Source organism: Rissa tridactyla, chromosome 6 (assembly GCF_028500815.1).
Source record: "Rissa tridactyla isolate bRisTri1 chromosome 6, bRisTri1.patW.cur.20221130, whole genome shotgun sequence".
In the NCBI taxonomy this organism is placed as follows: Eukaryota; Metazoa; Chordata; class Aves; order Charadriiformes; family Laridae; genus Rissa; species Rissa tridactyla.
The window spans coordinates 24,510,532-24,523,245 of NC_071471.1; the positions used below are offsets into that span (position 1 = coordinate 24,510,532).

General features: G+C 36.7%; 1 protein-coding gene across 3 annotated transcripts in view; it reads left to right on the plus strand.

Moving 5' to 3' along the window:
- PLS1 (plastin 1) overlaps positions 1-12,714 on the plus strand; it is a 47,508-nt gene that overhangs the window by 12,913 nt on the left and 21,881 nt on the right. Inside the window, exons 1-3 of one of the 3 annotated variants that reach the window (XM_054205751.1) lie at positions 1,557-1,774; positions 8,984-9,092; positions 12,420-12,583. In XM_054205751.1, coding sequence (XP_054061726.1) covers positions 9,023-9,092; positions 12,420-12,583 — 234 coding nt within the window. In that variant the 5' untranslated portion in view covers positions 1,557-1,774; positions 8,984-9,022. Of the gene's footprint in view, positions 1-1,556; positions 1,775-2,578; positions 2,598-8,983; positions 9,093-12,419; positions 12,584-12,714 lie in introns of those variants that run through there. The other 2 variants (XM_054205753.1, XM_054205750.1) reach the window with 2 other exon arrangements.

Consider the following 12,714-nt stretch of genomic DNA (forward strand, 5'->3'; position numbering starts at 1 on the left):
AACAGTCTCTTATTAGTGGATACTTGGTATGTTTATGTTAAACGTTAAGTCCTTATGCCTTTTGTGTTCTTTATCCTGAATAAATATTTATGTTGTTGAGGAATGAAATAAATATTTTAAATATTTGTAATTGATCATGAAAGATGTTGAGATAGCATAAAGGGTAATTAAGATTTATGGTTTGAGTGTATTCAAATTCCTCCTGTGCTTTCATTTTCCTTATGTGTCTGCATTTCTCTTGACAGCTTGGATACCATGTGTGTGGTGTTATTGAACTTTCACCAAGGCAAAGGTGGTGCATAATAAAACCGAGAGCAAGTGCCACTTTAGCAGATTGACTATATCCAACCTTTACTTTGTATCAGAGTTCTTTGAATTTACCCCTGTTAGAGATTCTGTAGGGAAACTTTATTTTTTGTGTCCTTTTATTTGTTGCTTCTTATGGCACAACTGTTTAGTATTTTATGTTGTATGCTTTGATTCTGTAATCCCAAATTTATTGGAAAACTAATATGTTGTATTTAAATGACATAAAATAGTCAGAGAGTTCAGAGTACTTAATCTTGAAGTTTTCATCAAATAAAACATAAAGGCCATATCAAAACTGGCATGATTTTGCTTCAGATTAAGGGGTATATTGTTTTTGCAGACAATCTGATTTTTGTATTCTGAAAAACAGAAGTGTTGTCTTTTAGAAATAGATCTATCAGAAACATCTTGTTTTTATATTTCTAATACTGATTTGTCTGGTATTCTCAAGTCCTACAGGAAAGCCACTTGTTGCATGGAAGCAGCTTTGTGCATATATATTTTTTTTTATTATTATTTTTAATCTGGAAATTATTTGCTAACAGGTAGGGAACCCAGGACGCACTGTATTGGAGAAATACACAAATTTAACTTCATTGCTGTTCTGTGTTACTTGTGAAGATGATCTAAAAACAGCTAGTGTGTTAAGAATGACTGTATTTTATAAACATCAGAAAATACAATTAGAAAGCAGTAACTCGTGCACACAGCTCTGCAGGGCTAGTGGTATTGACTTGTATCAGCTCAGCATCCTGTTTTCACAGAGAATGTCACTATTTCAGATTTGCTTTTAATGATGTGCTTGTTAATACCACAGCTTGTTGTATTAAAACAAATGAGACCAGGAGAAGTGGGGCAGTGTCTGTGATCTGTTGTGGGACTTTGAAGATGTGAGTTGACTCCCTACTTTCCCCTTGGTCTTTGGAACCAGAGGGTAAGGTGCTGTGCCTTCTCTTGGCAGCTGCAAGGAGCAGTTGCAGAGGTGAATTCTTACATACCACCTGCTATTCTAGACTACAGCACACTTACTGCAAATGAAATGGAAGAGTACAGCCTCAAAGAATCCTTGACACAACAGATTCAAGCAGGATTTTTATGAGTTTTATAAATCAGGCAACATCTGGGTTAATGTTGGATGAGCAGGCATCGCTTTGCCTGTGGTTATGGGATAGACAGATTTCATGCCCCTGTTCCAGAACAGAGGGGATAAAACACTTTTAGCCCTCTGCTGGAGGCAGGCGAAATCTGTAGAACTCTTAGGAAAAATAACTAATTAACCAAACCAGAACAGGTCACACATGGTCTGAGAAATCAGTTTGGGCAAATTCAGCCCAAAGTGTTGGCGTAGCTAAACTGCAAACAGGTTAGGTTTGCAGAATGTTTCAGGAAAGGTACTTCTATGAGCTCTGCATGCAATAGGATTTTTTTCAAAATTACTTTCCTAGATGTGGTCCTTCTGGCATAGGTAAGCTTTCCATTGATGTTTTTTATTAGCAGCGCTGAATGTAACAATACAAAGCTCAGGCAGTCTGAGATCCTCCTGAATGATGCATGTGAAGGAAACTACGTGAAACTGATACTGTTGATGAATTTGCATGGCTATTCTGTATACTCAGCAGCCAAAGGAAGCTGAAGGCATTTTGTTTGGGTGATAAAGGTATCTTTCTAAAGTAAACATGTATCTGCTTTATAATAGAAGTGCTCTTCATCCTGATTTAAGCCTGATGAAATTGTTCTGTATTTATACATAGTAAGTGAAGTCAGATTAGGCCCATGACCAGCCTAACAGTCAGGTATCTCAGCTTATTGTTTTACTGTTTATTCTTGAGTCACCCATGTTTATCTTAAAGGCATAGTGGAAAATATTGATTTTATTATTCACCAGAGTTACTGTACTATGTTGAATGAATTCCTATAGAGTGAATAATTAACTTCGATGTAGATCTTCTATTCCTCCTTACAAAAAATACGTATTTCATACGCTTAAAATTTATCACTCTGCCTAGTTTGAAAGTCTTCCTCTAGCAAAGATCAGTGCGTATGGTTTTGGAAGAAGTTAAAACAATAACCCTGTTTTTCCCCTCTTAAATTGTACCTTGTTCACTGTGTAATGCTGTACATAGAAGACTGAGGAAAATTCCATAGATTATCGGTTTATATGTTTGAAGCATAACCGTTCTTCATTGTTATCCTCTAACTTCTAGTCATCAAATACTTTTGATGCTCATAAATGTATCCAGCCACATTTATGAGCCCAGGTTGAGAAACAGACCCTCTGACTCTTTCAGGTAGTAAAACTTCAGACTGACTGTATGATATTTAAAGAACTTTCCACTTCATACTATTCTGTTAATAACTGTACCTGATATCATAATTATACCCTGCCTATTCCTTCAAAAATTAGCAATGTGCTTCAGCAGTTGCAATCTCTTTTATTTTTTTTATATATAGAGGTATATGTATTTATATAGCTAATTACTTTGACCTTTTGGTGCTCTCCTCTTTTAAAGATTTACAGGCATCCTCTTTGCTGCATTAGGAGTGGATCTATTTTTGTATCTTTCTTTATAAGACTCAGTGCTCATCATTGCTTGATTGATTCTATGTTGAGAGGACTGTATAGACTTCTTTCACTTTGGATAACATGAAGTGTAATTCTCTCCTATTTGTCTCCTGCAGCTTTTTCACAGATATGGGAAAGATAAGCTATCTTTCCATATCCAATACCAGTGTAAACTATAATAATAAAAGATTTATAAAGTCACTGAAGCCCACTGATTAATCATTTTGTCATAAAGATTAAAAGATTTACCACAGTAAGTTAAAAAGTTAATCTCCAGTAGGTTATTTTTTTTAAAGTTTATTGCCACTGCTGTTTTATTACAGACCACTAGTGAAACGCTTAAAATAATTTGTCCTTTCACATTGCTAAAGGGCTGATGTAGTTATCCCCTAATCATATTTATCCTTGCGAGTCAAGAATAATCTTGGCCAAAGTAAAAACATCTTTCAGTGTAAACTGGGGGAGAAACCTCCCCAAAAACCAAACAGCAAACAAAAACTTTGGAAGCTTTATCTTCCTGAAAAGACAACAGAAACCTCTGTGTGTGTATTCATGTAAAGCTGTCATTCTGTATATCAATGGCAATTAGTTCCATTACTCAAATTTTTATAATATACAAGTCTTTTCACTGTTGTTTTATTAGCATTTCCTCAGTTAAAATACAGCAGTGTTTTCTCTTCTCTTCTTACAGATTAAAGGGAAGATCTGATGCATAGCCTTGACTTAAAGTTCTTTTTCTATGTCTTATACCTTATAATGCATTCTTTGCTCTCTGAGACAGCATAGAACTCCTAGTTTAATCTGATGAGAGCTTAAAAGACCAGTGGTGCATGAAAGCCACCTTTTTCCCACCACATTGGCCTGAAGAATCCCAGATAAGCTAACACAGGAATGCTGCAGGTTAAACTATGGGGCTTGTGGGGCTCGGTTTGCATTAAAATCTACAGCAGTTTGATTCAGAGCGCAATAAAAGAAGCAGAATTTTAATGTTTTATAATTGTAGATAGTACATATTAATAACCAGCTGATTATTGACATAAAAGCAGTAATTCTTCTGCACAGCCTGTATTTGCAAATTATGCTAGATTGGCTGTTATTAGGAAAAACAGATTTAGGGATGAAGCAGCAATAGAGTGGTACTTGCAGCAGGGACAGAGGAGGTGTGTCCCTAATGCCAGAGAAAAAGAACAGCAACAAAAGAAAATGAGCTCTTGAGTCAGCATGTGTAACGTCCATTGTCGTTGCGGAAGCAGCTGCGTGTGGAAACAAGGCAAATAGAATTTGAAATGAAGAGCTGGTAAAGAAATTGCTAATTATCTGCAGGGATGGAGAAAACTATTGGGCCTGATTGCCAATTAACTGTGCTGTTTTTTCTGACAGCTCTGATAATGGGTCAAAACAGCGGCAGGAGCTGCTGTTTGGCCTGCTGGCTATGTCCGTCCTGGTTGCTCAGCCACAGATACTCCTCTGCACACAAAGAAACACACCAATAGTATCAACAGTAGTTTGTGTCTGTATTAGTGTTGGATGTGGAAGTTTCCAGGAGATTCCAGTGAATTGTGTTTAGATACAAAAAGCCTTCCAGGTGTATCCCTAGCCTGCCTTCTACGTGAATATTGTTGGTTCATGTTAAGCATATTGGTGAGGACTTAAATGAGGATCGAAGGCACTTTCTCAGCATAAAAACAGTGTTTGTATCTACCCTGTCCTGGGGCAGCAGGAATCGGTTTAATGTAAGCATATACCACAGAAAATCTAAGTGTCTTATGAACACTACCAGAGTACAGAGAAATATGTTCTCTTTCAGCAGGTAGTCATAGTTTCAATAGACATGTACTTAAGGCTTAATGTTAAATGTTGTCAGAATTGTCTGTGGACTGAGTCAACTTGGGTGGTGATAAACCTGCGTGTGCAAGGTATTTATTAGCTTAGATAGAAGGTCCGTGTTTCTGTATTGAAATTCTGAAATGTCTGACTAGTTTAGGTGTTGTCTCTGCTCAAACTTGATCTCTCCTGAATGCCAGAACCATGATTACAGCACTTCTGCCATTTAATTGACTAGCTAATTTACCCTGTAATTATATAATAGGGTATTTAAGACTGTCTCTTTAGACCAGAGGTATTACTTTATTTATCTGCTGCATTCAAGAATAGATGTTTCTACTGTGTTCCTGAAATAATCAACATCTTAGAAAATAGCAACCTTTGACTTCCAGAAATAGAATATGTTGGAAAATGTAGATTATGAATCATAAAAGGGGAGGAGTGAAACTAATTGCAGTGCAACTTTGCAGAAATTGTTTTTGATAAAATCTGACTCATGGTAATGGTAAACAGTTAAAAACATTACAGTATGACAGAAGTGGGGTTGTCTTTTGCACCTGTGTAGCTAAATATTCCACTTACACTTTGACATACTCTTTCTGTATTTCAGAGGACTGTCTTCTGTCTTTTTGCAACCTCGCAGTCCTTTAAATTTCTTGGGTAATTTGGATTTAAATGTGGGGTTTTTTTCCCCAGTTTTTCCATAGTTCGTTATTTCTTTATTACTAATTGCCACATCAGGTTTCCAATCAAGGTACTTGCACTTTCAGAAATATCTGTGTGTAAGGTAATTTTTTCCTAAAGATATATTTTAACTGTTTTTCTTTTGAGTATGAAGACTGGCACATGCTGCTAGTAAGCTTAGCAAAATGGATGAGTAGGATTTTAAATCTAGTACTTAAATAAGATTGAGTGACATGAAGGAAAAATACTTAACTTGCCACCCACACTCAAAGCCATATCCTATGTGACCCACAGGAACAGTCCCAGTGAAGACAGAGAAAATACTAACTCAAGTAAAGTAGACAGGATCTCATTAAAGTAACACACTGTTGTTTAAGAACTCTTTTTATATAGAATTATGGAAGAAAGCTAAATTACTATGGAAACTTTATATAGCAAACTACTGCATTTAAAGAAGCAGAAACATTTGCTGAGATGAGAATCAGTTACATTGTGCACGTAACTTGATTTTTCTTTTTCTTACACAGCAGTGTAAATGTGCTGCAGCTAGGGCCCAAATAAATATTTTTACTTTTGCACTTTGAGAGAGCAGCACAAGCATTTATTTATCTACACTTACACTGCTGTGTAAGAAAGAGAAAATGCTGTTGAGGGAATAAAAATCATCCTGTTGAAAAATGCCTACCAATCTAAACATGCATATGGTTACAGTTAAGATGACCTCTAAAAATCTGAGGCTTTCATTTAGTAACTCTTATTTATATAGAATATGAATATAAACGATGAAAAGGATATCATTCTGGGTTCAACAAAAGGCAAAATAATCTGAAGAGGAATGCCAGAATACATAGGTTTGCATTGGTAGGTTTGAGTAAAATTATCAATTAAAATTATCCTGATCAAGGTCTAATTTCTGGCTACCTGAAATCTCCATCCAGCAACATTCCTTCCAACATACTATCCAAATATGTTGAATAACTATGTTTCTTAACAATTTAATATTTGCAAGTCAATCTTTAATCCAGATTTTTTTTCTTTTTTGGCTTTTTTTTTTTGGTCAATTTGTATCATGTCTCCTTTTTCTCTGAAAGATCCCGTGTAAATAGGAGGACATTAGGACGTTGACAGCCTTAGGCATTGGATGGCAGTGTGTAACTGGAGGTAGCTACACAAGAAAGAAAGGCTGACCCTGTGCTCTTCATTCTCCAAGCAAAGGGGGGCAACCTGTGAAGGCCATGCAAAACCAACAGCTCGTGCTGTGCTTCTTGTTTCATAGGTAGGGAGGGAGAGCCGATTTGTAATAAACCAATGTTCTACCCAGTTGGAGAGTATGTTGGGCTGTGTTGTCAATATAATACAGAAGTGCGATACCTTTCTTGGTTTAATAATCTCCATCAGTGATGTCACCACTTATAACTTTGAAATCAGGAGACGCTTCATTGATTAATGTAGTGAGGCAGTGCTACACCAGTTTGTGGCTGACCACAGCCAATTTATTTTATATTACAGCTGTTTTCACAGTAGGGTATGTGCAGTCCACATCAACAGTACTGTATGCGTTCATTCCTTGGGCATTCCTTAGCAAAGCTCCAGGAAATTTGTCTGACTCTCCTTGGCACAATCCCCCAGCAGACGGCAGCTGCTGGTATGCCCTGTTGCCTCTTCTCTCATGTACTGGTGACCTGTGTGATTGCTTCACTTGTATTTTCTCTTGTTTTCAGATTGTGAAGGATTCAAAGAAAACTGATGCAGCCAGAAAGGGGAAGAAATTATTTTCTAACAGAAATTCAGATTAAACATTACCGATCTCCTTTATTATTAACCAAATTCTGATTCCGTTATTACAATCTTACACAGACCTGTGAAGGATCCTGTTGTCGCAGGCATTGTACAAACACCTAGTTACGGGGCAGTCCCTGCACTGGGAAGTTTTGTAACAGAATTAATCAGGACATCCAAAGGTACAGTCTTGCCCAAGGGCGTCCAGCAGGTCCATGGTAAAACCAGTTGTTGAATTCGGGAGTTCAGTTTCCCCTTCCAGTGTCTTGTCCAGTGGGTAATAGTACAGTTCTGTTGATATGCATGGGTTTTTGGGGAGAAGCAGCTGCATAAAGCAGATCTGAATATAATTATTATAAGCAAATAATAACCTATTCTTAATACAGGAATATTTTTCTTGCTCTGAAGCGAAAACACTAAACCAGAAGCAACTAAACAAGAAGGGAAAACATACACAAAGTATAGGACAACTTTGAAAATACTAATGTAAGGTGGATTTCTGTCACTTCTGGTTTATAAAGTAAAAGCAAAGACAAAATTTGTACTTTCTGGTAGGCACAGCACCACCTGTAGCACATTGTGCTCTCTACAGCCAAGTGCTGCTCAGACTTGGCACAGGCAGGTGGGTGTTGCCACATGCTTACCTTGTGTGTACCAATGGCACGTGTGCAGTGGAAAATGGCAAATGCTATTATAAGCTTGTGTATTGAGACAATTGCATGAAGCTTCTTGACAAACTTGCACCTACTAACAAGGGCCTGAATCATCCTGTCATAGTAAAGCTTCAATAAGAGGAAATGGGCGAGGATATGGCACAGGGGTTTATCAGCCCTTGCGAAGATGCCCGCTGTTTTGTGTTGCTTTTTTATGGAGTTGGGTAGAGTAGGTAGATTCACACTGAGACTGCCATCTTTGTGGCCAGTAAAAGCCTTTATTTGACTCTTTGACAGTGTCACGAGACAACAGGCTTGTCAGGAGGTTGTAGAGAGATGGGGGTTGGTCTCTTCTCCCAAGTAACAGGCGATAGGACAAAAGGAAATGGCCTCAAGTTGTGCCAGGGGAGGTTTAGACTGGATATTAGGAAAAATTTTTTACACTGAAAAGGGTTATTAAGCATCGGAACAGGCTGCCCAGGGAAGTGGTTGAGGCACCATCCCTGGAGATATTTAAGAGACAGGTAGACATGGTGCTTAGAGATATAGTTTAGATTAGTGATGGTTTTTGTTACGTTGATGGTTGGACTAGTTGATCTGAAAGGTCTCTTCCAAACTAGGCAATTCTATGATTTTATGACTCCTGCAGCAGCTGTGGAAAGGCTCATCGGTGTTCACCCACTGACTGTAGATAAGTGCTTGAGAGTGTCCCAGTGAGGTTTACCACTGTGCAAGTGTTGGTGTGGTCAGTCCTTTGCGGGACTAGATCCTAGCACTAACCACCAATTGGCAACGATACTGCATTGCACTTAGAAATTTTTTTTAAACTGTTCATTGAAATGATGATTTTAATGTTGGAAAATTTTAATTTTAAGCCGATGATTTTAATGTTGGAAAAGCACTCACGCAATGGAGCTAGATTGTTGGTCAGTGCTTATTCTATGCAAATGAAAACATCAGGTGTATGAAAACAGGTGCTGCTATTGTGAATTCTCAGTCACTGTTACAATGAAAAGAATTGCTGGGTGTTTGATGTACGTTAAAGTGTTCTTTGTAATGTTTTAAGCATGCCAAGCCTGGAAATGTCATACAGGTCCTGTACCTGATACTGAAAAGATCAGTAACTTGTATGTGCTTGGAATTAAAGCCTTATATGTTTCCTGTTTATTAGGTGTAAGCAATTGAGGACAACACTTCTTGCTGTCCAAAGATGGAAAACAACATAACTACTATCTCTCGTGAAGAGCTTGAAGAACTAAGAGAAGCATTCAGTAAAATAGGTATGTTTTAAATAAGAAAATAATAGGATGCCATTAACATTGCAAAGCCACGTAGGATTTGTGGAAGAAGTCTTTATGGATCACTTTGTTGTGATAGGGCCATGTTCCTTCTATGTTGCCAGTAATATCTAAGAAAATAAGAATGTTTATATGAACCCCTTTATTTTCATTGAAACTATGTGCGTTTATTAATTTCTTTCAACTTCATCAATGAAAATAGATACATTTTCTTGCTGGGCAGTTGCATTATTTGTGCCATTGTATATGCAGCATGGTAGGCCTCAATATTCAGGTTTTTTTAACTCCTTAAATATGAAAACAAAATTAATTGAACTTCTATTGTTAAATATATTTTCATGTTAGATTACTGACACTTTGGGTTTGCTTTACTTGCATGTTTGGTGAATTTCTCTTTTTGTTTATTAGAGTGGATTTTATGTTTTAAGTAGAGCTAAACTTGGAGATTTTTTTGGACTTGCTTTTGTAGCTAGCAGATGTTAATAAATAACTACAATTTTGTATGCTTGACAGGATGTTTGCAGATTAATCAGAGAATAAACAGAAAGAGCGAGAAATTATATAGCAACTAACCCCTATTTCCAGATTATAATACAATACTGTTGTGAATGTTAAAGTTCACATTTGCTTCATTTCTTGTTTGCAGCACTTCTGAGGGTGGAAAGTGTAACTGGGGGAACAGGGTCACTTTAGGTAAAAAGTCTTAAATATTAGGAGTCTCCAGCTTTGTAAAGAGTATTGGATAGCTGTATGTTAGAAATCTGTAAGACCACGAGTAGTATGGAAAAGGTAAAGGGAGAGAGAATTATTCAGTTTCTGTCAATACAGGTATCACGTGATGCCCTGTAGAGAGACAGAAAGCTTAGAATAAAAAGAAGTAACTAATCTTCATGATAAATGGTAAAACCATAAACCCATTGACTTTGGTATGTTGTTGAGACCAAAAAAGAGTGGAAATGCTAAAGGAATAAGGTTCATCCATGGAAGATAATTCATGAGTTGTTATTAAACAGTAGTCTTGATATAGTCTGTAGCTCAAGAAGTCTACAGCCTGCGGGAGCTGGAAAAACAGACCAAAGAAAAGAGTCCTGTGTACATGTAACTGGGAGGTGTTAGGATGGGTAGATAACTCACTGGTGGTGTCTGACAGTGTTTCTAGTTGTTTAGTTTTCACCGTCTGCATTCCTTCTTTTTCTCCCTTTCCCTTCTGCATGTTTCCACATTTCTGCTCGGAGAATCGTCTGTGTGGCTCCTGCTCACTGAAAAACATTTTCTTCCTTACTATATTGTGCTTTCTGTAAAACATAAAAATTAAGCATCATTTAGCTTTTTCTTATTCATTTTTACATTTTCAGTGTCTTTATGGATAAATTGCTTGCAGCTGTGTTGGTAAACTGAGAGAAAAGGCATGTATTTAACTCTCTGCTTGTCATCATGGAAACTTACCCTCAGTGAAAGATGAACCTCGAGAAATAAAATAGCTGGTAATCTGAGTGAACTTGTGAGCATGTCCTCTGCTTTTTAGACCACCCCTGTTATTGCGTGGGTTGTTAAATGCCTGCAAACCAGACAGTGGATGGATTAATACATACACGGACATGAAGTTTGTCTGTATAGTGATTTGTGAATTGTTGGTAGTATCAAAAACACAGATACATATGTTTTTTTAAACAGATGTTTTTAGCCTTTTGTCAGCAGTGAAAATCTGAAGCTGTATAGAAGCTACATAGTGTATATGGATTACAGGGAAATTACTGTATAGCAATTAATTATGTGTAGAGATGAAAGCATGTTTCTCTGCTTGCTGTTCTATAATGTGATGTGTATTCATCCACTCTGGTATTACTGGCCGAGTTCTGATACTAGGGACAATATGGAGAGAAGTCTTTTAACTAGTAAATGAAAAATACAAAAGTGGGAGCACCTTGACAAGTCAGAAAAGTGGCCACATCATCTTGCTTCTGTTTCTGACTGACTGTGTAGAATTGGGAAAATACTATTAATTTGTATTTTTCAAGAGCTTTAGTATGATCATGAAAGAGACTGAAAGTTGTTGTCAAACATGGAAAATATTAGCATTAAATACATAAAATGATGGGCATTGTATCCAGCACTAGTTATGCTGGATATGATTTCTTGTGTTTGATTGAGCTTCATCTATACTGTATATGGACTATAGATTTTTCTGCTTTTAAAAGTACTTCTTCCCATTGCATAGACATTGCGCTACAGGTAAGGCTATTTTAATGCACATTCCCAAATTCTGCTTGTATAGATATGTGTATACATATATAGGGAAATATGCATAGATATAAAAAAATTAGGAACGGTTAATGTGTTTTATTCATTTATGTATGACATTGGATAAAAATATACCATAGATTTGTAAAATGGTGCTTTTCTATACTAAGACAAGAATTCATGACCGCTCTCTGCACATAGGTTGGCCTAAGGTGGAAGTACAAAGGGTATTTTTATAATTTCTACTGTGCTGCTGCATTATTCATCATGAGTAACACAAATTATACTGAATTTGTCTTAATTTATTTTTATGTGACACAGCCATTCATTTCTTTCCACAATTGTGGAGCTATACCATACCTCGTATGGAAAAAAAATCATTCTAATACATTGCTGTACATGGATGTTCCTGACGTGGTCTTGGGAGCTACGTGTAAGTGAAGGTAGCAGTACAAATAGCTCCCAAAAAAGCTAGTTAATAGATTAAGGAAGGTCACCTTCAATAAACAGATGTAGATCATCCCAGATTTGTTCTTCACAGGTAAGCCTAACCACATCAAAAATTTTGAAGAACAGAAAATGTCTGTCAGATACTAGGATAAGAAACAAAATGCAGAGTCAGGTAGAGTTCCTGTGTAAGTAGTTTTTCTTGTGTAACTGTGCTCTTCTAATAACAGCTTGCATCAGATTTGAGTTCACTGATTGCAAATGGTATAATATCAACAATAGGAATATAATAACTGATCTCCCTTTCACTTGAAGGCTTATAGAGAATTTTGTTGGGAGTCTTGTAAATTGCAAGTTTTAAGCTTTTTTTAAATTTGCCATCTTGTTATAGCTATGCTTTGAGGTTATAAGAGAGTTCCTGAGAAAAAACATAACAAGATGGCGCAACTTCTATCCAGTTGTGTGTCTAATCCACAAGTGTTGCTTCATGCTTACTTATCTATGTCAGAAGAAATACTTGTCTCCTAGAATTGTATTTCTCATACTTTATTTATTCTCAACGCTTACTATACTTGGTTCTTTACATAAGCATAAAAAAACCTTGTTGCTTTCATTTTACAGATATTGATAACAGCGGGTATGTCAGTGATTATGAGCTTCAAGACCTGTTTAAAGAAGCAAGTCTGCCCTTGCCTGGTTACAAAGTCCGGGAGATTGTAGAAAAAATCATTGCAGTGACAGACAGCAACAAGGACGGGAGAATCAACTTTGAAGAGTTTGTCTCTGTAAGACATTCCCTTTGGATGTTTCTCTACTGTCTGATATCTGTTGAGAACTATGACAGAAAACTAAGCTAAGTCTTACAACTAAGTACTGCTTTGATACAAATAACTAATATTTTGAGAATGGGAAAGTT